Here is a 27,766-nt window from a genome sequence, read left to right as displayed (position 1 = left end):
AACAAAGCATTTGTTCAGTGGGTTATGCAGGTTGGTCATTTGTCACCAATCGTATTCCTTGATTCATCGCCAGACTGTCGTAGCGAGGAGGTACATTGACTGGTGTGATATTGCGAGGTATTTGCTCGAGTTGGTCGGTACTATTTGATGGTGAAATGCCCTTGACAAGGTCTTCTGTTTTACTGACTGTTTCCTTCACGGTTATCCTACTGAAACATCAATCAAATATAGATCTGTTCAACATATTCATTCTTGCTTTATACTACATTTTTAAAGCATTTTATTGATTTCTGTTAGCATTTATGGGCCTTTTAACACATTTCATTGAACTTTCTCTAATCTTGTTGGCATTCATAATGCCTATGAATGCCAATTAAATACCATTCCATGCTTATCGTTATCTTGTTTTAGCTTTCATCTAGTCATATAGGAAGGCAGTCTCAATTTGCTTACACAACTTTATGTCATGAAATATTCCGTCGTCAGTTTATAAGCTGGTATTACAAATCTGACCTTGATAAGGTCACACCTTTGTAATGTCATAAACATGTGAATGTGATTTCATTCTTAGAATAAAGTTCTTACGATATACAAACTAGAATAGGAATCAACAACAGTGCAACAGAAAATACACTAGGGAAAGAGAATATGTATTAAATTGAATACAAGTAGGTTTACTCCAGCCTTTAAACAATACTATTATAGACAGATCTTTACTTACCCTTTGTTTGATTCATTGTTTTCAAGATTCACGTGTTCAATGCTGAAATGTTAATAGATGAACCAAAATTTAAATGACAGTGAAAGGTGTAATGTACAATTTTTTAAATGTTAACATCCAATTTTCGCAAACGTTTCAATGATCTTACATGTGAACGCAAAAGTTCTGAAATTTGGTTGGCAAGATTCCGCTTAATTTTTAACAAATATTGAACACCGTTTTCTTTTTATGAATATTAGCTCTCGCTTTCATTTGTTCTGTTTTTGCAGTTTAATATGTAGGATTTGAATCAATTGGCCATGTTGACTATACATCATCGCTGAGAACAATGCTTTTTGAACACGATATCAAATGTTTCATATATTAAATTGTTATAAAAATAATATGAACATCAGGTTAACAAACTATGGACACTGACCTGGTGTCAGTTGTCTTCTTCGAGCAGACATATCCATACCGGAAGTAGCGATACAGCAGGAAACTCGATACAGCTACAGCAACGACACCTATGGCAATGCACACAGAAAACCAGGCAACGTTTCCGGTATCATCGAAGAAGTTGTAATATGTAGGCGGGTTAATAATGACCTTGACCGGAACATTTGCTGTTCTCCCGGGGCTCGTGGCACGAATTACCACATCAAGTTCCGTGTAATTTCCGTAAATGGATACACTTTTTAACAAGTAAATTTCACCATTGTCTTTAATTCCAAAATATTCAGTCGATCCCGAGAATACAGTATAAATAATATTATTATTAGTGTATTCCACATCTATATCAGTGGCTTGAACCTGAAGAATGGATGAACCGACAACCATATCCGACATTATGGTGGTCTCATAAGAATCCTGCTCCCAAACAGGTGAATTGTCATTGTTGTCTAGAACTGTGACTTCAAGTAACACGGTCGCTGTTAATCCACCCGAGTCTGTTGCAGTGACAATTAGATCAACAAAGGCAGGCATATTGTTGTTGTCGATATCATAGCTTACCATAAATTTAAGTATTCCTGTTGTAGCATTCATTTTGAATCTACCAAGAGAGTTACCGGAAGTAATTGCATACGTAACTGTGTCACCTGGATCGTCGTCAGTCACTAAAAAGCCGGGATCCGGAAGTACGTAATTGATCTGAAAAAAATCATTATATTTTTATGAGCTGTATAAATGTGCTTCTATTTCATTATGTTCTTCGTCTATTCCTGAAACACTGAAACAATAAGCATTACATACGGACATGGTTAGGCAAACTTACTGAACCTCTGCGGATTGTTTGAAATAAACTTAGAGACAGGAATACCATCTTATATGCTTCTTACCGAAAGAAGTCAGCAGATGTTCTTGTTTGATATAAATATTATGTATAGGATGTTTTATTGCATCTATTTATTTTAACATCAACATTTTAACACCAGTTTCACTAAAACAAACTATGAAAGCCCTATAGATTATTTACATGTCTACTGTGTCGCCTTCTATGAACAACTATTTATGTTTCAAGTTTCCTTCAGTGTTTGTATCACTGAAGTATACTTTCATACCTAAAAGTGGTGTAAAAATAAATATCAATTGTATAAAATTAAGGTTTTGGCTTTTTTGACTTGTAGTTTCTTGAGCTTGTTTCTTCTCAGAAATAAAGGAACGCATAAAGGTTTGCTTATTGTAAGGATAAGGTGCTATAATTTCAAAACACCCTACACAGTCTCCGCTTAATGTGGATACATAATCTCCGCTTCATGTGGATACATAATCTCCGCTTCATGTGGATACATAATCTCCGCTTCATGTAGATACATAATCTCCGCTTTATCTGGATACATAATCTCCGCTCTGTTACAGTGTAACAATATAACAAATTACTTACACCTCTTTCATACTCTGTTACAGTGTAACAATATAACAAATTACTTACACCTCTTTCATACTCTGTTACAGTGTAACAATATAACAAATTACTTACACCTCTTTCATACTCTGTTACAGTGTAACAAATTACTTACACCTCTTTCATACTCTGTTACAGTGTAACAATATAACAAATTACTTACACCTCTTTCATACTCTGTTACAGTGTAACAATATAACAAATTACTTACACCTCTTTCATACTCTGTTACAGTGTAACAAATTACTTACACCTCTTTCATACTCTGTTACAGTGTAACAAATTACTTACACCTCTTTCATACTCTGTTACAGTGTAACAATATAAGTAATTACTTACACCTCTTTCATACTCTGTTACAGTGTAACAATATAACAAATTACTTACACCTCTTTCATACTCTGTTACAGTGTAACAATATAACTAATTACTTACACCTCTTTCATACTCTGTTACAGTGTAACAAATTACTTACACCTCTTTCATACTCTGTTACAGTGTAACAATATAACAAATTACTTACACCTCTTTCATTCTCTGTTATAGTGTAACAAATTACTTACACCTCTTTCATACTCTGTTACAGTGTAACATATAACTACTTACACCTCTTTCATACTCTGTTACAGTGTAACAATATAAGTAATTACTTACACCTCTTTCATACTCTGTTACAGTGTAACAATATAACAAATTACTTACACCTCTTTCATACTCTGTTACAGTGTAACAATATAACTAATTACTTACACCTCTTTCATACTCTGTTACAGTGTAACAATATAACAAATTACTTACACCTCTTTCATACTCTGTTACAGTGTAACAAATTACTTACACCTCTTTCATACTCTGTTACAGTGTAACAATATAACAAATTACTTACACCTCTTTCATACACTGTTACAGTGTAACTAATTACTTACACCTCTTTCATACTCTGTTACAGTGTAACAAATTACTTACACCTCTTTCATACTCTGTTACAGTGTAACAATATAACAAATTACTTACACCTCTTTCATACTCTGTTACAGTGTAACAATATAACAAATTACTTACACCTCTTTCATACTCTGTTACAGTGTAACAAATTACTTACACCTCTTTCATACTCTGTTACAGTGTAACAAATAACAATACTCTGTTACAGTGTAACAAATTACTTACACCTCTTTCATACTCTGTTACAGTGTAACAATATAACAAATTACACCTCTTTCATACTCTGTTACAGTGTAACAAATTACTTATACCTCTTTCATACTCTGTTACAGTGTAACAATATAACTAATTACTTACACCTCTTTCATACTCTGTTACAGTGTAACAAATTACTTACACCTCTTTCATACTCTGTTACAGTGTAACAATATAACAAATTACTTACACCTCTTTCATACTCTGTTACAGTGTAACAATATAACAAATTACTTACACCTCTTTCATACTCTGTTACAGTGTAACAAATTACTTACACCTCTTTCATACTCTGTTACAGTGTAACAATATAACAAATTACTTACACCTCTTTCATACTCTGTTACAGTGTAACAAATTACTTACACCTCTTTCATACTCTGTTACAGTGTAACAATATAACAAATTACTTACACCTCTTTCATACTCTGTTACAGTGTAACAAATTACTTACACCTCTTTCATACTCTGTTACAGTGTAACAATATAACAAATTACTTACACCTCTTTCATACTCTGTTACAGTGTAACAAATTACTTACACCTCTTTCATACTCTGTTACAGTGTAACAAATTACTTACACCTCTTTCATACTCTGTTACAGTGTAACAAATTACTTACACCTCTTTCATACTCTGTTACAGTGTAACAATATAACTAATTACTTACACCTCTTTCATACTCTGTTACAGTGTAACAAATTACTTACACCTCTTTCATACTCTGTTACAGTGTAACAATATAACTAATTACTTACACCTCTTTCATACTCTGTTACAGTGTAACAAATTACTTACACCTCTTTCATACTCTGTTACAGTGTAACAAATTACTTACACCTCTTTCATACTCTGTTACAGTGTAACAAATTACTTACACCTCTTTCATACTCTGTTACAGTGTAACAATATAACAAATTACTTACACCTCTTTCATACTCTGTTACAGTGTAACAAATTACTTACACCTCTTTCATACTCTGTTACAGTGTAACAATATAACTAATTACTTACACCTCTTTCATACTCTGTTACAGTGTAACAATATAACAAATTACTTACACCTCTTTCATACTCTGTTACAGTGTAACATATTACTTACACCTCTTTCATACTCTGTTACAGTGTAACAAATTACTTACACCTCTTTCATACTCTGTTACAGTGTAACAATATAACAATTACTTACACCTCTTTCATACTCTGTTACAGTGTAACAAATTACTTACACCTCTTTCATACTCTGTTACAGTGTAACAATATAACAAATTACTTACACCTCTTTCATACTCTGTTACAGTGTAACAAATTACTTACACCTCTTTCATACTCTGTTACAGTGTAACAATATAACAAATTACTTACACCTCTTTCATACTCTGTTACAGTGTAACAATATAACAAATTACTTACACCTCTTTCATACTCTGTTACAGTGTAACAGTATAACAAATTACTTACACCTCTTTCATACTCTGTTACAGTGTAACAATATAACAAATTACTTACACCTCTTTCATACTCTGTTACAGTGTAACAAATTACTTACACCTCTTTCATACTCTGTTACAGTGTAACAAATTACTTACACCTCTTTCATACTCTGTTACAGTGTAACAAATTACTTACACCTCTTTCATACTCTGTTACAGTGTAACAATATAACTAATTACTTACACCTCTTTCATACTCTGTTACAGTGTAACAGTATAACAAATTACTTACACCTCTTTCATACTCTGTTACAGTGTAACAAATTACTTACACCTCTTTCATACTCTGTTACAGTGTAACAAATTACTTACACCTCTTTCATACTCTGTTATAGTGTAACAAATTACTTACACCTCTTTCATACTCTGTAACAGTGTAACAATATAACAAATTACTTACACCTCTTTCATACTCTGTTACAGTGTAACAAATTACTTACACCTCTTTCATACTCTGTTACAGTGTAACAATATAACAAATTACTTACTCCTCTTTCATACTCTGTTACAGTGTAACAAATTACTTACACCTCTTTCATACTCTGTTACAGTGTAACAAATTACTTACACCTCTTTCATACTCTGTTACAGTGTAACAAATTACTTACACCTCTTTCATACTCTGTTACAGTGTAACAATATAACTAATTACTTACACCTCTTTCATACTCTGTTACAGTGTAACAAATTACTTACACCTCTTTCATACTCTGTTACAGTGTAACAAATAACTAATTACTTACACCTCTTTCATACTCTGTTACAGTGTAACAAATTACTTACACCTCTTTCATACTCTGTTACAGTGTAACAAATTACTTACACCTCTTTCATACTCTGTTACAGTGTAACAAATTACTTACACCTCTTTCATACTCTGTTACAGTGTAACATATTACTTACACCTCTTTCATACTCTGTTACAGTGTAACATATTACTTACACCTCTTTCATACTCTGTTACAGTGTAACAATATAACAAATTACTTACACCTCTTTCATACTCTGTTACAGTGTAACAATATAACAAATTACTTACACCTCTTTCATACTCTGTTACAGTGTAACATATTACTTACACCTCTTTCATACTCTGTTACAGTGTAACATATTACTTACACCTCTTTCATACTCTGTTACAGTGTAACAAATTACTTACACCTCTTTCATACTCTGTTACAGTGTAACAAATTACTTACACCTCTTTCATACTCTGTTACAGTGTAACAATATAACAAATTACTTACACCTCTTTCATACTCTGTTACAGTGTAACAATATAACAAATTAATTACACCTCTTTCATACTCTGTTACAGTGTAACAAATTACTTACACCTCTTTCATACTCTGTTACAGTGTAACAAATTACTTACACCTCTTTCATACTCTGTTACAGTGTAACAATATAACAAATTACTTACACCTCTTTCATACTCTGTTACAGTGTAACAATATAACAAATTACTTACACCTCTTTCATACTCTGTTACAGTGTAACAATATAACAAATTACTTACACCTCTTTCATACTCTGTTACAGTGTAACAATATAACAAATTACTTACACCTCTTTCATACTCTGTTACAGTGTAACAATATATGTAATTACTTACACCTCTTTCATACTCTGTTACAGTGTAACAAATTACTTACACCTCTTTCATACTCTGTTACAGTGTAACAAATTACTTACACCTCTTTCATACTCTGTTACAGTGTAACAATATAACAAATTACTTACACCTCTTTCATACTCTGTTACAGTGTAACAATATAACAAATTAATTACACCTCTTTCATACTCTGTTACAGTGTAACAAATTACTTACACCTCTTCATACTCTGTTACAGTGTAACAAATTACTTACACCTCTTTCATACTCTGTTACAGTGTAACAATATAACAAATTACTTACACCTCTTTCATACTCTGTTACAGTGTAACAATATAACAAATTACTTACACCTCTTTCATACTCTGTTACAGTGTAACAATATAACAAATTACTTACACCTCTTTCATACTCTGTTACAGTGTAACAATATAACAAATTACTTACACCTCTTTCATACTCTGTTACAGTGTAACAATATATGTAATTACTTACACCTCTTTCATACTCTGTTACAGTGTAACAAATTACTTACACCTCTTTCATACTCTGTTACAGTGTAACAATATAACAAATTACTTACACCTCTTTCATACTCTGTTACAGTGTAACAAATTACATACACCTCTTTCATACTCTGTTACAGTGTAACAAATTACTTACACCTCTTTCATACTCTGTTACAGTGTAACAAATTACTTACACCTCTTTCATACTCTGTTACAGTGTAACAAATTACTTACACCTCTTTCATACTCTGTTACAGTGTAACAATATAACTAATTACTTACACCTCTTTCATACTCTGTTACAGTGTAACAAATTACTTACACCTCTTTCATACTCTGTTACAGTGTAACAAATTACTTACACCTCTTTCATACTCTGTTACAGTGTAGATGGACTTCTGGAAGACAGGGGCATCATTTACGTCAAGAATATTGATGATAAGGTCTTCTGGTCCATCCGACAGATGTCCATCGTCCACTGTAAAACTGATTGTGTACTGGGTGACCCCGGATTCGTAATTAAGGATTGAGGCGACTGTAAGTTGACGTGCTGGAACAAAGAATCGTTATTTTATGACAAACACGTAGTGACGCCATTTCCTCAATGAGGCGTTACCGTATGATTGTTTTTACCTCCAATGACTCCTATTACGGCATCAGTGCCATGGTATTAGTATACAATATATTATCTTATTTTTCCGATTTCTGACCTTTTTCTTGAATAAGAAGGTTTTGTTTCGAAGGTCCTTGAAAGTGACGGTATCACAATATATATAATCAAAATTCCAGACAAATAAAAACCATAAAATATCATGCTAACGATACAGGCACGAACTCCACGTCCCCTCGGGGAATTTGGTTTTCGACAGGACATATTCAACTCATTAATTGATTAAAAAATGAAAGGATTTCAGGAGCATTGTGAAAATATCATAGTTCATCTTTAATGATTCTACTTAATAAATTAGCATATGTTGTATTTGAAAAATTTAAGACAAATTAAAACATCAGAATGATTAAATATTATTTTCTTGAATTGATAATCAACAGTTATTGACTTAAAGAACCAACTTACACGAAGTATCAAAGGCAAACGCTGAAGTTGCTGATGCTGGATTGTATGAGAATATGTAAGAGTGGGTATCTGTGACGTCAGGGTCCGTCATCACTAAAGTAAACACTTCCGCTCCTATCGGTAGGGATTCTGGGATATTTAATGTCCGCGGGAGATTGTCAAGTGTGGGTTGGCTGTTTAATCCTTCAATATTCCATTCAATAAATGAAAGTTCAAAATGACGATGTGATAAAAACCAGTAGTTTATATTATGCACGAATAGAAGCCTATTTTTGCAAACTCCACTCACAAAATACTTCATCATATTGTACCGGAAGCTACCATGTAACGGCGAACAAGGTACAGAGATCGTTAGTAAAGAATGCGACTAAAACTCGGATTAATCTGGGTCTGAAGTATTGAATGCACACTTCTCAATATTCAAATAAGATCATATATTGATTACTTTTTTGGTGAGAAATAAAACCGCTGTGAATAATTAATTCATGAAAAAGAAAAATGACGGAATTAAAAAAAAAAAAAAAAAACAACCGAAATCTTATATATGAAGATTTTGAGTTATAAGTCTGCATCATTTTTGAGCTTTAAGTTACATCAGATATTATAAAGTAACCCTGAAGTGGAGCAGGAAACACTTGTATTTCCGGGGTGCCTAACTGGAGCTACAGTACATTTACAATAATCTTCTCCATCGTTCTACAAGTAGCGTTTTCCTTTCTGTTGATGAATTGATTTTTGTGAATATCTGAGTGTTGATTCAGGTCTACAATTTGAGGTCCTCTCAAACAAAACAATACTGAGTTTGAGCTGGACAGTACTTTAAAAATGTTTATCATATCGTCCAAAGAAAAAAAAAACAAAAACAAAACAAACAAAAACCCCTAAATTTTGAAATTATAATATCCCTCCATCTAACCTCCTTCCCTTCAAGAGTTTGGTTTCAATTTCTTTGTATGTTTTAAATATCTACGTATTTGCAAACTTAATATAATCTGAATTTCGATTAACAAGGAACTGTGTATTAACGTTTGGGTTTGGAATTTTGATAAGAAAACTTACCAGTGAATATAAATGTGAGGGTGGACGATGAGGAGTCGATCAAGCCATCACTGACTCTAATGTTCACGTTGTAAGTAGCAGACGTTTTGGTGAGTAGAGATTCATCTACAATTACTTCTCCTGCTGTTAAAAATGATTGGTTGAAATAAATCTATAAACCTATTAAAGGTCAGGGTATTGTATATATACCTTTCCTGAAACTGGCGCTAAAATTTGCAGAATACACCTGCCACATAATTATAATTTTGTTGTATTTCGGCAATGATGGAAAACAACTGTGTTATATAGCATTTGCATTATCTCGCTGGACGTTCATTCTAGTTCATTTACAAATATAAAAAAAATATCTCAGTGACTGATTGGGTTCATTTAGTTTGTTGGAATAAAAAATCAACAAAAAAAAAAAAAAAAATGCAGTTATGTAAATTGACGTTTGGATCCCTACTTCCATCCGCAACATTTCGATTATGTCATTTGTCCTTAATGGGCGTGACCTCAACGTCAGGTAAATATATAGACCTTTTTAACAACAAACTGATTAAGTTTCAATATTGTGGATGTTCAATCAATGATGCGGGATAAATAGATTACAGGGCCAGTGTCAGAAATATCTGCTACATTTTGGCTTTGGACAGAGAGACAAAAGTAGACATAATTTTATCCCAATAACAAGGCAGTGAAAAATATTCTATAAATCACTACACTTACAACTAGCCATTTGGAACCAACATCTACTACAGCCATAGGTATAATATATTAGACTGTTTCCTTCAGGGTCTGTCGCCTCAACAGTGTATACTATCGTGCCTAAAGGCGTTGTCAGGGGAAGGGTAACATTGGCTGAAACAGATTGAAACGATACGAAATGATGCAGACATCGGCTATAACATAAATACAGGTTTAGATTTAGATACAATAGAACATTGAAAAATATAATTGCCAAATACAATTCCAAATGTCTCGAAAACACGTGTCATATAAAATCACCAACGCGAGAATCCTAACTTATGTACATAACTATTTTTTTTAGTTATTTGTGTTTAAAACAGATATAAAATATTTATTACACTGATTTATAATATGGGGTATGAAATGAAATTTTCTAAAATGTAGACACAAACAGGTAATATTTTCCAACTATCTCAGTTGAATTCAGTCTACAGAACAATGTTTATGTAACTTTTGTCATACTTTTTTTTCTATCAGCGGTCATAAAAGTTTCCATAAAACACATGAGACTACTAGCCTTTGTCGTCAGTGTTGTAATCGAGAAAGCCTCGGATCACGTATTAGAGGCAGTTGTACCTCAATATGTTATTTAATCTATTTATTCTATGGTTTTATTATTTTCCTGTATGGAGACACATGGTCGAATGAAATTAAGAACGCTAATCATACCTGGTAAATTTGAGAAGACGGCGGGGCTGTTTTCAGTCACGTGGACGGTGAAGGTCTCGGAATCCGTCCCCATACCATCAGTGCAGTGTATTGTAAGGGTGTACAGGGAATTGGTGTTAAAGTCTAAGTTAGGTGATGACTGACTGTATATACCGTAGGCTTAAGTTCACAAACAATGTAAATGTTATGTTAAAGTGTTTACGAAGTGACTGGGTATATAAACACACACAAACAATGTAAATGTTATGTTAAAGTGTTTACAACGTGACTGGATGTATAAACACACACAAATAATGTAAATGTTATGTTAAAGTGTTTACGAAGTGACTGGATGTATAAACACACACAAATAATGTAAATGTTATGTTAAAGTGTTTACGAAGTGACTGGGTATATAAACACACACAAACAATGTAAATGTTATGTTAAAGTGTTTACTGGACTGGATGTATAAACACACACAAATAATGTAAATGTTATGTTAAAGTGTTTTCGAAGTGACTGGATGTATAAACACACACAAACAATGTAAATGTTATGTTAAAGTGTTTACGAAGTGACTGGGGGTATAAACACACACAAATAATGTAAATGTTATGTTAAAGTGTTTACAAAGTGACTGGGGGTATATACCGTAGGCTTCAGTTCACAAACAATGTAAATGTTATGTTAAAGTGTTTACAACGTGACTGGATGTATAAACACACACAAATAATGTAAATGTTATGTTAAAGTGTTTACGAAGTGACTGGATGTATAAACACACACAAACAATGTAAATCTTATGTTAAAGTGTTTACGAAGTGACTGGATGTATAAACACACACAAACAATGTAAATCTTATGTTAAAGTGTTTACGAAGTGACTGGATGTATAAACACACACAAACAATGTAAATGTTATGTTAAAGTGTTTACAACGTGACTGGATGTATAAACACACACAAATAATGTAAATGTTATGTTAAAGTGTTTACAACGTGACTGGATGTATAAACACACACAAATAATGTAAATGTTATGTTAAAGTGTTTACAACGTGACTGGATGTATAAACACACACAAATAATGTAAATGTTATGTTAAAGTGTTTACGAAGTGACTGGGTATATAAACACACACAAACAATGTAAATGTTATGTTAAAGTGTTTACGAAGTGACTGGATGTATAAACACACACAAACAATGTAAATGTTATGTTAAAGTGTTTACAAAGTGACTGGGTATATAAACACACACAAACAATGTAAATATTATGTTAAAGTGTTTACGAAGTGACTGGGGGTATATCCCGTAAGCTTCAGTTCACAAACAATGTAAATGTTATGTTAAAGTGTTTACGAAGTGACTGGGGGTATAAACACACACAAACAATGTAAATGTTATGTTAAAGTGTTTACAACGTGACTGGATGTATAAACACACACAAACAATGTAAATCTTATGTTAAAGTGTTTACAACGTGACTGGGTATATAAACACACACAAATAATGTAAATGTTATGTTTAAGTGTTTACAAAGTGACTGGGTATATAAACACACACAAACAATGTAAATATTATGTTAAAGTGTTTACAACGTGACTGGATGTATAAACACACACAAACAATGTAAATGTTATGTTAAAGTGTTTACAACGTGACTGGATGTATAAACACACACAAACAATGTAAATCTTATGTTAAAGTGTTTACAACGTGACTGGATGTATAAACACACACAAATAATGTAAATGTTATGTTAAAGTGTTTACGAAGTGACTGGATGTATAAACACACACAAATAATGTAAATGTTATGTTAAAGTGTTTACAACGTGACTGGGTATTTAAACACACACAAACAATGTAAATGTTATGTTAAAGTGTTTACAACGTGACTGGGTATTTAAACACACACAAACAATGTAAATGTTATGTTAAAGTGTTTACGAAGTGACTGGGGGTATAAGCACACAAAAGACGTGTAAATATTATGTTAAAGTGTTTACAACGTGACTGGGTATATAAACACACACAAATAATGTTAATGTTATGTTAAAGTGTTTACAAAGTGACTGGGGGTATATCCCGTAAGCTTCAGTTCACAAACAATGTAAATGTTATGTTAAATCGTTTATAAGGTGACTGGGTACATAAGCACACAAAAGACGTGTAAATGTTATGTTAAAGTGTTCACAACGTGACTGGTGTTTAAACACACAAAAGACATGTAATGATGTGTTTAAACGTTATTGGCTTGAGTTTTTTTTTTTTTTTTAATTTCTATTGTGACGTCAGTTTGATGATATCATTTCACGCACTTAGACGTCGCATTGAAAACGCATACAGCGTGCAGACATCGTCAATAAAGACATATTTATGTTTTGGAAAATATCATTTGCATCAAGTTAGTGAAAGTCTATAGGAAATAAAGTGATTAATATAATCTTATATTAGATAAAACTCGTCAACAAAGGTTCAGTAAAACTCCAAACCTCGTTAAATATATATTACAAGAATGAAGCCTCGCGTCACGAGGTAATGCCTGATACATCCTTGTTCAGGACATAATCGATTATACTTACAACTCGTCCCGGATATATATTTGAGAAGAAACGGAGCACCTGATGGAGACGTGTCGTTCAGTGTACATGTCACAGGGTCACCGGAAGCATCCGAAACAGTCACGTGATATAGAAATGTTTCTAAGGTAACCACCTCGGAAAGGTCACCTGATGCAGGTAAATTATCGATCACTGGTGCCTAAAACAAACCATGTCCGAACAGAGTCAAAATTGTTTGATAGCCAATATACATGTATGTGCGATAACACGATATTTTGAGGGTAGCTATTATGGTTTAAAGTCCACTCATTTAATACAACTAGTGAACTCACTGTAACTAAGTATCTCCTGTCGTAGTCATTTGTGAGTTTGTTTCACATTAAAGATTAGTGGAAATCTCTGTGCACAACAATAAGCCATAATCTATTAATTTGTTTGGTAAATATTTTCTTTAAATGTTTGATATTTTATGTTGATATTTTTTTCGGATTTTTTTAAAGAAAAATATTTTCAGTCTAGAATATGTCGTTGCAGTAGCATTCACGACATTCCGGACAAAAACACACTTTCGGATAATGTACAACACATTGATGATAAGCATAAAGTTTATAAATAAATAGTTATAATTGTATAGATTTGCTGATGGATTCAAAACCGACAACTTCCGGTTATTGTCTAAGAAGATAAATTTATATTCTCCATTAAGTTAAACTATTTCCAAGCCTTCTATCGTAAACAACCATTTTGTCAGAACATATCGCTGTTTCCAAATTGTCGTCCGGTTATCGGAGAAAAATAAACCTTCGTAGCTATCTATTGATCTATATCTAAAATTAGCATTGATTTGGTTTTATCCGGAGCATTTACATATACTGCTCTCTCTCACGAAAATGTCGTCATTGATATGTGATTTCAAAATGAATGACACCAACAGGGTGTTATCATTTCACAGATACCATCTGGAAATACATTTAAGATATTTTCTTTTAAGCCAAAAAAAAAACGAAAATAATGTATTTGTGTATCATTTTTCAAGATCACAACAATGAAAAAAACTTAAGATTCAATTTTGTTGATGGTAGCCTTTAGGTCGACAAACAACGAAATGTTTGCGGATCTTCTTTCTATTCTTTCTTAACATGACAAACACGAAATAACGCAAAAACCGTAAACATTAGCATCAGGTTTTTTTTTTTTTTTTTTAGACAACTACACCTGGTTAAAATGAACCAGTATCAATTATATTACTGATCCTGATAGCAAACTAAAAAAGGCAATTGTGAAATATTAGTATACCGTTCATCTGAATTATGACCCTTCCCACTAAGATTGTACAAAATGCGAATAACAAGTTCATGCAAATTTACAACTGGATACAGTAGAGCTAAATGATTATTTAAATTGCAACACACAATTGTGTCGTCCTTCTAGGACCAGTCTAATCATGTTCTATGTTTAGGATTTGTTTTGAACGAACAAGTCAAAACATTGATCTTACATGGTTGAGAACATTAATTGTGAGAGCCCTTGTGTTACTCCTGCCACAGCGATCGTCTACCCGTACATTAACTATGATTGTTCCGAAGCTTAACGTCCCTGTAGTGGTAAATTCTCCTGTGAAAAATACACGATAAAACAAAAATAAAACACGACATGTCAACATCAACATAATCTAAACCTCGTGTAATATGTGAATAAAAGGAAGATTTACACAGAGAGAATAAGACCAAGAGTTCGGGAAGAGTAAGCGTCTTCTGGTTCTTCGAGGACACCTGCCATGTTCGTGATATGCATCATAGGAAAAAGAGATCTAACATCTAAAACATAAGTATCACGTAATGATTACATAGTCCTAGACCATTAAAACATGACTGAGGTCATACCCAACAGATAATAAAAACTTTTTTTCATGGATGCTTATATGCAAAGCTCTGTCATTTATAGCGATCATAAACGTCAAGAATTGACACTTTAATACTTAAGTATGACTGAAACCTTATCTGAAAGCTTATCATTTCCTCATTGAACTTCAACGCATATTTGTGTGAAAAGCACTGTCATTTATAACGATCATAAACACCAAGACTTGCCATTTTAATATTTAATTATGACTGAGATTAAATCTATGAAATAATTGAATTATTTCATCACTATACTATAACATTACTGTCTGAAAAGCGCTGTATTTTATAAGTATCAGACATTTCACATGTGAAACCGTCTGATGCAAATCATACTTTGATATAAACTAGGATTTATCAGTCATTTTCATAAGTGTTATCCGTGAATTGAGAAAGCCATTTTGAAAGTGTTTTGTCGTCGTTCTAATTATGATATCATATATCTATGGCACTTTACAGAGAATATACAGTCAATGTCTTATATTATAAGCTGTATTTTTGAGAGAGTGAACAAAGACACAAGTGGCGGTCCTTTTGGCGAGCCACTTTTGTTTTCTGTCCCGAAACAAGATAAAGCTTACATTTTAAGACATTGACTAAGGATTATATTTATACTGCAACACTTACCGAAGACTATCGAAACTTTTGGTTAGGTCTATTCAATCTTTGTTTATCTACTGTTAACGTTACATTGAATTTTACCTGATGACGTATGTCAAAATGGTAGCTCTATGCCGAAATACAGTGCCACACTTTAATGAATAATAAAAACACTTTTTACGAATTTTCGTATAGAAACTTGTTGGTTATGATAAATAATAAATTTTGGTAAATGATTGTAAAATAAAATATTTAAGTAAATTAGAAAAATAATTCTGTCGAATGAAGGCACGTGCTTAAGTACATACGTTTTCCGTCACTGCCGAATACAGCACAAAATATATGAGGCAGGTGTATTTTGACAATGACAAGTACTACTTGCAGGATACTGAGTAGTACTGCCGTGTAGAATATATACATGTCGTCCATGTTATTAAAACTTCAGCGTAGAAATAGTTTTATCATTATTAGAATGAAAATAAAAGATTGCGAACTGTCCATACCTTGATGGAATTTCAAGCTTCATATCTTAAATATTTGAGATAAATGTTTTCTTCTGATTAACTTATGGAAAAGAGAAATATTTTTACTGAATCAGTAGTTTGTCTAACAAAGCTGAAAGCTCACCAGTTGTTGTATCAAACGCAATATTAGCAGTGGAGGGGCTGACACTCTGAAAAGTCATATACAGAGTAGGTATGTCCTCGACGTCAGCATCAGTGACGGAAGTTGTGTACAACGTCACGCCTGACGGGCTGTCATCATACACATCTACCGTGGCGGGAAGATTCGTGAAGTCCGGTTTACTCCCTGCAGGAATCCGATTGTAATATATATATAGATAAATTCGACTTTCATGGCAAAAACAATTCATAATAAAAAGTGTATATTAGAATTGATATTATCCCTGTGGAAGGGAATACCACCTTTAAATACAAATTCAAAATGTGAATCAATAAATCTGGATAATCACACAGCTGTATCGTCCTGCAAGGACTCGTCAGTAAAGATCTGAACATCAAGTTTTAAAGTCTAGGAGGCGACTGAGGAAAAAACATTAAGTTGATACCAGCATGGCAACACAGTCATGATTCTAACTATATTCCATTAAACTAGGGTAAACTATAAACAAAAGAAAGATTTACACGGAGACTCCTGAAAACGTACAAGGAGAATAAGACCAGATGTTCCTAAATAGTAAGCGTCTTCTGCTTCATCGACGACATCCGCCATGCAAACTTTAGTCAATACAAGTAAGTAATGTCACGCTCTCAAATAAGAACAAGGTATAAAACAACGGAACCAACAAGTAAACTATCGAACATCAATTTCTGAAAAATATTTCTGCATGAAATCACTATGGCGACCATGAAACGTGCCCATAATTTACATCAACCTGCATCTGTTGAACCCTTGTGTTACAAGTTTGTCAGTCAGTTGACGACATGGCCCTTGAATATCGAACACCTTTGAAATATAAATACCATAGGTAGGAGATGCAGCAATATTGCTATTCAGAAATGAAAAAATTCACACTAGGGAAATTGAAATCGTCACGTTTATCATACAGCTTGATGGAAAGTTGTCCATATTGGTTTCGTTGTAGGAAACGATCGAGATAAGCAGCTGATGTAGAAAAGTAGTTTTTTTATTTCCAATTCTGATGAATATGTACGATAGTCAATGAGTTTCTTGTTATTTAAAGACAAAACGTGATCAATATATCTGAAGGTGAAAGTAACGCCATTATAAGGTCTTTGTGGCTCGTTTTGATAAACTCTTCAAATAGCCTCGTATGAAAACAAAAACAAGTCGGCCAGTTGGCCAGGAATGGTAGAGATGAATATCAACTGTAGATGGAGAAGTGGGCTAACTGTATTATTCAATAAATGTCATAATGTCTATTCTTAACTGTACATTTTTAAAACAAGGAAAGAAAGGCGTAACAATCACATAAAAGCCCGCCAACCAAGTTCTACTTTTAGGGTGTAAAGTATAAAGGAGAGATCTGCTGATCCGACCCCCCCCCCCTCCCCCCTCCAAAACGGGTAGATATTTTTAGTAACGAAGGGGGTGTGTCGTTACCGATCGATGGTATAGCTTTCGATAATTCCGAAGTAACCTACCGTCGGTAATGGTAAACTCAATGGCATATATTCTGTTGTTGACGTGTGGGGTCGATAGGGAATAATTGTATCCCACAGCTACGTCACCAATTGAGATCACGATGTTGTTGTCATAGGAACCACTGCTGTATGGTATGATTCCGGTATTTTCTGTGTACCTGTTGTTAAAAAGTAATAGGAGTTACTTGAGTGACGACATCACTTCCCGTGTGCCTGTTGTTAACAATGACGATATAATTGGAATTGTTTGATTGACGTCACTACTTTCTGTGTACCTATTGTTAACAATGGAAAAGTAATGGGAATTATTTGAGTGACGACATCACTTTCTGTGTACCTGTTTTTAACAATGACGATATAATTGGATTTGTTTGATTGACGTCACTACTTTCTGAGAACCTGTTGTAAATAATTATTTGAAACTGTTATTTACTTAAAATCGGTGCATCATTTACATGTAAAAAATAATGCAACACTCATGAAAAAACATTTTGACAAACGAAACGAATGATGAGAATTATTATAGAAGTTTACCAGCAAAACAAACAGGGGTTTCAACAGAACCATAAACACTTGACACATGAAGACAGATACAGCGGACTTACCAGCCAAGGCAATCTCCATTTTCTACGTAAATATCTATAGGGAATGTTAGGGTCAAGGTCGTGTCCTCTTTAAAAAAAAAACAAAAAAACATGAAATGTCACATTTTCATTGTGAAGAAGACATTTGAATTGAACGCTGGAATGTGAAATCAGACAACTTGATTAAACGGTTTCCCAGTTGCCTAATTGGCTCCGATGATAGGGAAACAGTGAACTAAGGTCTATTCCAGCTGAAGTAAGGACAGAACTAACGCAACTTGTACTTATTCTTAAACAATGACCGCTGTAGAAACAAACAAAACGGAAAAACGTCTGACTTTGTGATACTGTGGGACAGCTTTGTCCATTTCTACAAAACTGTTTTTTCAACAAAGAAAATATCAGACACTAGAAACTTTGACATTGCCTAAGTGAATGCCCTTTTGATTTCACACTTGTAGTGTATGATGTTCGCGTTTACAAATATTGTAAAATCATTTTTTTTACATTTTTGTACAAAATCAACCGTCCACAAAAAAAGCCTTTTTTTCTTTTTTTTAAACAACGAAAATTCTGCTGTTTGAACGTACATGGTTTTATAATACCAAAGTAATCATTGGACATATATCAATTGCTTTTTCTCTTTTATTTAACTTACTTGAAGGCACATAATAGCGGTACTCTGAAATCAACATGTACTCGTTGAGGGTCAAAGGACGCCACAGCTGAAACTGGATATAACCAGTATCCCGTGGGTAAAATGTGGCACGCTTTAGAAAGCCACAACATCCAGCATCAGCAGCAGGGTCTGTCACGATCACTTGTTCTCCTGTAACCGGAAGTAATAATCAGACAGCGTCACGTGGTACTGTACCGAACACTGCATCAACAAAAACATTATCTTTATGGGATTGGAATTCGGGACTACTACATCGTTGTCTCTCTAGCAAACAGTTTTAGCCAGGATCACCTGAGCAGTAGGAACAACTCAACAGAGTAAATATTGTGAACCAGGATAAATGATAAGAAAATTTCTTAATATTGAATTTTATGATCCAGAAATAAATGAGCATTAATAAAAATATATAAATAGTAACACTGCAAGCCAGGAGCGGCAGTTAACATTGTGAGCGAGGATTTGCTGAACTGTAAACCATCTCTCAAGAGTAAACACTGTTAGCCAGAATTTACTGAACAGTAAACCATTTCTCAAGAGTAAACATTGTTAGCCAGGATTTGCTGAACTGTAAACCATCTCTCAAGAGTAAACATTGAGTAAACAGGATTTGTCCAATGGTTAACCATCTCTCAAGAGTAAACATTGTCAGCCAGGATTTGCTGAACTGTAAACCATCTCTCAAGAGTAAACATTGTGTGACAGGATTTGTTAAACAGTAAACCATCTCTCAAGAGTAAACATTGTGTGACAGGATTTGCTGAACTGTAAACCATCTCTCAAGAGTAAACATTGTGTGACAGGATTTGCTGAACAGTAAATCATTTCTCAAGAGTAAACATTGTTAGCCAGGATTTACTGAACAGTAAACCATTTCTCAAGAGTAAACATTGTTAGCCAGAATTTACTGAACAGTAAACCATCTCTCAAGAGTAAACAAGGTGATCCAACATTTGCCAAACAGTAAACAGGATTTGTCCAATGGTTAAACATCTCAAAATAGGAGTAGCAATCAACACACTAGGGAAAGTTGAACCAGAATGAAATATGTGGTCATTATCTTCCTTAGCTGAAATGATCTGAGCAGAAATTTGACTTCTCATTGTGTTCATTTTTAGCTAGAATCATAAATAGCATTAATACCTGTATCTAAATCGAGGTGATTGGATATTTTATATCATAGTTATAGCTAAATCAGGTTACACAGACATTAGATGATCCGAAGTAAATTCATGGATTCAATATGTATAACGTGTGTTGTGTGGCAGACAGGTCAACAAGCATCACATGTCACGTGACCTATGACTTAACTCTGACAAAATCTGATTTCTGAAGAAAAAAATGTATAAGACATGAATACAGAGGCGGCATAATACATACTAGGAAGACATCGAGAATTGGGAGGATTAGAATTACTACTGATGAAACATGAAACTTACCTGTTGTACCAGGAAGTGTTGAGATGTAAAGTGTGACATCGCTTGGTCCCGGCGTGCATCCACTATCTGTAAAAAAGATTTTTGAAATTACCAAAGTCAATTTAATAATGAATCTATTTGAAAAAACCATAAAAACAACAACAAACAAACTTGCTGAAGTGACATTTAACGGGAAACCATTAGATAGTGTCTATTACGTTTTAAAAGGAAAATTAATGAAGACAAATTAAAGGACATAAAAAAGTTCGGGAAATATAAGCACGGTTTTTGACATCAGTTAGTAGGACGTTGCGCTTACGAACAAGATGACGTCATTTTGACTAGGATGCTTTACGTTGTTTTTGTTATTTTAAGATATCGCCTACTAAACTGTGTATATACAAGATCTTAGAAAGCTAGTAATGTACACGGGGATGATTTGATGAAACACCAACTTATTCAACATAATTCACTTGTTTGTGTAAAGGGAAATCGGCGAGTTTCGCCGCAGTGAATAGAAAACACGACTCTGTTCGGTCAAAACTGTTCAAATAGTTATATATACTAAACAAAAAAAGAAAGGTAACACTACTTTATTCTGTGATTAATTAATTAACCCCTTCATAAATCCTTACCAATCATGTACGAATAAAGTAATTGATCAATTCTGATAAAACTGCAGTCATGGTTCATTATAAAACTTTGCGTTCAGTTGATTTTATTCGACTGTAAAGGACGTTGGGGTCAATTTCAAAGGTAACACCATTAGTAACGGGTATGGCCACCATTTGCGAAGTAAACAGCATTGCAGCGTCGTCGCATGGAACTCGTAAACCGGCGGATAATTCGAGGAGAGATGTTGTTCCATTCAGCGATCAAGGCTTGGGCCAGCTCCTGCAAATTTGTCGGCTGATTTTGACGTTCTCTCACGCGTCGCCCAAGAACGTCCCAGACATGCTCAATCGGTGACAAATCAGGTGATTTAGATGGCCAATCTAACACCTGTACGTTATTCTGCTGCAAGAAAGTTCTCTTGACGCGACTGGTGTGCGCTGGTGCGTTATCCTGTTGAAAAATGGCGCCAACGCCATGGCGTCTTAAGAATGGCAGAACCACTGGTCTTAAAATTTCGTCCCGATATCGAATGCCGGTTAAATTGCCATTTAACACAAGTCTGGTACGAGTCCCCCTACAAATACCACCCCAAACCATTACACTTCCGCCGCAGCAACAGTTCGCAAAACGCTCCCCTCGTCGCCTCCACACTCGCCTTCCGTCACCGTGTTGCAGACAAAACCTGGACTCATCTGAAAACAGAACATTGTTCCATTGTCGTAAAGCCCAACGACGGTGAACACGGGTCCAGTTACGCCGATTATTACGGTGACGTCGCAACAAATTGGGTCCAGTGTAGGGACGCCGCGCTTCCAATTGGTAGGTGATTTCTAAGTCCTAAGGATCTAAGGAACAGTTGTCAATTTGAATGTTCATGAAATTCAAGCTAAGATACAAGTTAGTCGCAGAAAACCTCGTGCAGCTCTTTCGCTAATACAGACTTTCACGTTTGAATGATTTTGGTAACCCTCTTGGATTTTGTAATGTAAAACATTACCATTTTCTAATATTGCACAAACGTCATTTTGTTTTCACTCATTTACAGGTATTCGCCAAGGAAACATGTTAACCTTTCTTTTTTTTTGTTGAGTATATATCATTATTACTGCGGTAATCATATACTTTTGTCGAATTGATATATTTCTGCATTTTACTGGCAAAAATGTGATAAATTCCTATATCTTAATGAGAACAATACTATAAATCTGTGACAGGTGTGTAAGTTAGGAAATTTTTAAATAAAGTCTGATATAATTAATCATAAATTGACTTTATATTCTAAAATCTTACAGACAGTGATTGTCATTGTCTACATTTCCATAAAACAACACATAGATATATATAGATTAATTTGTTGATTATAACGTACTTACCCACACGTTCCAAAAGACAATGAATGACGATGGTATAGAACAATACGTAATAATGGTAGCTGTCGTGTCTTCTTGTTTTATATATACTATCCATCTTGAAATATTATTTTAGTTATATTCGATGTGACCTGATAAATCACGACGGTCTGATTAAATGTCTAACGCTACGTACAACTGAGCTTTATTGAAATTGATTTATTTGTTCCTGTATTTTGTGTAGTTAGTAAATTGTTTATCTAAACAAATCGTACACAAATCTTGCTATTGAAATACGCTGGGTGGTTGTAATAGATATAGTTATATAGTTAACAATTAACACTGAACTGTTTAAATAATGACGGACTTTGTTCCTTAATGGTTTGCTTTTATTGTCGTCCGGAATTGTGATGACGTAAGACGAATCAAAATTGAACGAGACAAAAAGGAAAATAAGAGAAAAGAGAAAAAGAAAATAAAGACAGACAAAGAACGAACATTGAACTTCATAAAATATTTATATGTTTCGGGTTATCGGGTGATAAATACAACTGTATTAAATTCACCCAAAATCAGTGGTCGTTATCCTCCATGATCTTGACAATATTGATTTATTTGTTTGTTTTTTAGGTTTCTCTCCCTGTGAACGGTCTGTGTCATTTACATTAAAGGCAAACTGAACAATAAAGACACACTGGACATTAAGGGGGACATTGGACATTAAAGTGACATTAAGGGGGACACTGAACAATAAAGGGACACTGGACATTAAAGGGGGACACTGAACATTAAAAGGACATTAAGGGGGACACTGGACACTAAAGGGACACTGGACATTAAGGGGGACACTGAACATTAAAAGGACATTAAGGGGGGCACTGGACATTAAAGGGACATTAAGGGGGACACTGAACAATAAAGGGACACTGGACATTAAGGGGTACACGTGACATTAAAGGGACATTAAGGGGGACACTGAACAATAAAGGGACACTGGACATTAAGGGGGACACTGGACATTAAGAGGGGCACTGGACATTAAAGTGACATTAAGGGGGACACTGGACAATAAGGGGGGCACTGGATATTAAGGGGGACACTGAACATTAAAGGGACATTAAGGGGGACACTGAACAATAAAGGGACACTGGACATTAAGACTGACCCTGGACATTGAAGGGACATTGTACAATAAAGGTATACTAGACATTGAAGGGACCGGAGCTGTCGTTTCTTAACAGTCACAAGACATCTCTGCAATCAAACTCTATCAGAGCTGTCGCTCCTAAACAGCCACAAGACATCTCTGTAAACAATCTCTACCGGAGATGTCGTTCCTAAACAGTCACAAGACACCTCTGTAAACAGTCTCTACCGGAGATGTCGTTCCTAAACAGTCACAAGACACCTCTGTAAACAGTCTCTACCGGAGATGTCGTTCCTAAACAGTAAACAGTCTCTACCGGAGATGTCGTTCCTAAACAGTCACAAGACACCTCTGTAAACAGTCTCTACCGGAGATGTCGTTCCTAAACAGTCACAAGACACCTCTGTAAACAATCTCTACCGGAGATGTCGTTCCTAAACAGTCACAAGACACCTCTGTAAACAATCTCTACCGGAGATGTCGTTCCTAAACAGTCACAAGACACCTCTGTAAACAATCTCTACCGGAGATGTCGTTCCTAAACAGTCACAATACACTTCTGTAAACAATCTCTACCAGAGTTGTCGTTCAGAGAAAACATATATAAAAAATCTCTACCAGTGTGTTACTGACAAGGACACAATTACAACAGGACAGACTCGTCCTTCACTCCTCTTCATGAGAGACAAAAAGTGGAGAGGGTAATATTTTAGCACATCTTCTTTATACAAGTATCAGCCAGGATTTATTCCGGATCACTCCTCTATTTATCAGCGCATTGAAATTTAACAAAATATCTGTTTTGCTCTTGAAGGGAAAACATGCCTGTTTAGTGTTCTGTAATATATCTAAAGGTTTTTATCTTGTTTGACATGGGGGATTATCAATTAAGTTAAGGTCTTATGGTATAACACGAGACTTGTTGAATTGGTTAGAAAATTGTCTTCCGATAAAAGATAAAACATATTTATTTCAAATGTATTTTCTGAGTATGGTTTTATTAAAGCTGGAGTTCCACAGGGTTGTTTCCTGGGCCTTTCATTATTCCTGATTCTATATTAAGGATACTGTGTATGTTTTACACTCGGCCTCCCGTCTTTTCGCGGATAATTACTCATTAAGTGGTTCATCTGTGATGACTTACAAACCATACTTAATCAGGATTTGGAATCTTGAAACAACAAGACCAAAAAATATCTATTCAACTTTTACCGTAACAAATCAGGAGTTCTTTTTAGAACAAACTCAGATGTGATAGTGTAGTTTCAGATATTGTCACGGCCTCATGGCTGTAATGTTCGTTGTTAAAGGCAAATTGGCTGACCACTTTGAAAATATCCTATTAGTGATGTTACAGCTTTAAGACATTTTAAATATATGCTCAAACGTACTATATCGTTAAACTGTAATGGACTTTATTTTATCCGCGTTAGAATATGCTAATGAATCATGGGACGGGTGTGATGGGGATAACTCTAACTAGATAGGGGATAAAAACAGTGTCATATTGAGACAGTTTTACCCACTTATGCAAGTATTAATTCTCTGTAAGTTGAAACAGACCTTCAAGCACCTTTTTAAAATCCTTTGTTACCCCCAACAGTTGGTCAAATTTTTCATTATCCGGTAAGAAACACTGAATTTTCGAGGATGGAATGCACTTAAAATTTTGTCTATATCTTCACCATCTTTGTAAACTATTGAATCCTCTCTAACTCCAAACCAGCTAAAACTTCTTGTCTAACTCGGGTAACAGAAACTTAAATACGCACAAGGTTACGTCATCAATGCAGCTATCTATGTTTGTGTAAATCTGACTGATGGCGCTGAGTGCTCAAGTAGAAACCAGGTAAACATGTTTTTTTTCTTAGATTGTACCAATATATAAAAGCTGAGACAGTAGCTTTTCCATGATCTTGAAAATATAGCTTTGGTTTTGAATTAAAGTTTAGGTCTTTCTGGAAATGAAAATCTGCCTGTTAACACTAACGAAATGATATTTAGAAATGTGCATAATTTCATCAAATATATCAAAAGATTTTGAAAAACAATAAGTTTATAATTTATAAATATATTTTCTTAGATCGGAGATTAATATATCAGTAAGAACAAGAGATAGAGGTATAGATTCGTGATCCGTTTTGTTTTTGGAAAGAAATGTTTCAATAACTTGTCCTCGATCGTATGGTTCATTGCTATGGCAATACAATCTGTTTGGAATAATAAAAATACATCAACACAAGGATAACGTAAGGACACAATCACGACACCACGCTGGTCTTAACAGCTTAGAGAAGGTATAAAATGTATTCCTTAGATAAATATATCTGTTTTAGTTAATAAATTACAAGACTAAATGAAATAGGATATAATGTTAACACTTTATATTGTCAACATTAATATGCTATCATTAACTACTTGTGCGAAGATAATGTAAAAATATGTCAAATCACTCAGCAATATATACTTACCTCAAAGAGATTGTGATCTCTCTTTGGTCCGACGCATTAGTGGGGATGTTTACTTGAAGGACCCGTATGACAAGAGGAAGTGAAATGAGCACGAGATGTGACGAACTCAAGAAAAAGTTTGCAAGTTTTGGAAAGTGTTTTGTATTTTTACTAGTGTTGTTCATTGTAGGAGAGTTCGATTTACAAGAAATTAATTAAATTCTCTCTCTTTCTCTCTCTCTTCGCATTATAATTGTATTTAAACATGTCGTCTTCTCTTGTTAATATGTTTTTTGTCAAACTTTACAGGAAAGGCCTTGATATAAGTTAGAAAACGTGTGCCCAATCCTACCTGAATATTTGATACCAATAAAATATGTTTAAATCAAAACAAGAAATAAATGCCTGACTAGATTATCGCTACAAAATTCATGTAAGCCAGGATCAGAATGCCCGTCTGCAAAATTAACACACTGACCAGTGTATCATTACGGTGATACTATTCAGACATATAAACGTCCTATTTTATTTATTTACATACCGTTTTGATATAATTTCCTTCCCTCCATAAAGATCAAAAGTTCAAAGACGTATACAAACTAACCACGTACATGATTGTTCCTTTATTTTGTCTCGATTGATGTCAATTTACGTCACGGACGTTACACAATGATCATTATAACGTCTGTGAAATGTCTACATGTTTGTTTATCCCACGTTCCGCGTTATGAAACGACAGTGTTCCAGTTTATATGGATCAACACATAATATGTATGAACAATGTTTCTACTGAGAGAATGAATTTTACAGGTATGACCGTACATTTTGGATTTCTTTCCCGTTTTTTTCCTCTCTCATTTTTTTCTTTTTATTTTGTGTTGTTTTTTTTTCTTTTTTTTTTCACAATTTTTCTGATTTTCTTTTTTTTTTCAACCTTTCTGTTTTTTTTCTGTTTTCTATATTTAGTTTTTACTTGTTTGTTGGTTTTATGATAAACAAACGATAAAAGATATTAAAAAGTTTTCCTTTAACTAGACAGACTAAAACGAAAGAGAATATTATACTATCGTTTAACCCCATAGTTCTCCTATGCTAATACTCCTTATAAGTTTGAAATACGTTTAACATTACTGAAAGCTGTTGTATCTACCTTCACTACTGATAGATAAGTCATGAAGTGATTGTCTTTAATTTCTCTGGCGACGTTGATTATGATGGTCAATTGGTTGTTTATCAAAACATGCGCGATTTACATCAAACTCATCATAAACAAGTCTAGTAACAATTTCCCTACCGGGAAAACAGTTCTACCCGGATATCTGACGTGTCATCTAAAATCTCGGAGGCGTTAGTCAGTTAGATCCTAGGTGCAACACTTTGGACTCCAGAGAAACAGACC

General features: G+C 34.1%; 1 protein-coding gene across 1 annotated transcript; it reads right to left on the bottom strand.

The window, feature by feature from the left end:
- Nucleotides 1–22: 22 nt before the first annotated feature.
- Nucleotides 23–21,142, bottom strand: LOC132544241 (cadherin-23-like). The gene is made up of 16 exons (XM_060207814.1): nt 21,130–21,142; nt 20,828–20,893; nt 19,371–19,541; nt 18,734–18,800; nt 18,129–18,286; nt 16,630–16,812; nt 15,000–15,115; nt 13,523–13,700; nt 10,956–11,114; nt 10,266–10,397; nt 9,558–9,680; nt 8,499–8,681; nt 7,786–7,973; nt 1,140–1,852; nt 722–763; nt 23–209 (listed from the first exon to the last, which is right to left on the bottom strand). The coding sequence occupies exons 1-16, from the start codon at nt 21,140–21,142 to the stop codon at nt 23–25; spliced, it is 2,679 nt and encodes an 892-aa protein (XP_060063797.1).
- Nucleotides 21,143–27,766: the final 6,624 nt, after the last annotated feature.

This window comes from Ylistrum balloti, unplaced genomic scaffold, assembly GCF_031769215.1.
Source record: "Ylistrum balloti isolate Yb309-2 unplaced genomic scaffold, AGI_CSIRO_Ybal_v1 Utg369786, whole genome shotgun sequence".
Taxonomy (NCBI): domain Eukaryota; kingdom Metazoa; phylum Mollusca; class Bivalvia; order Pectinida; family Pectinidae; genus Ylistrum; species Ylistrum balloti.
Note: the sequence above shows the minus strand (reverse complement) of the source record. Positions and strands in the feature narration are given on the sequence as shown.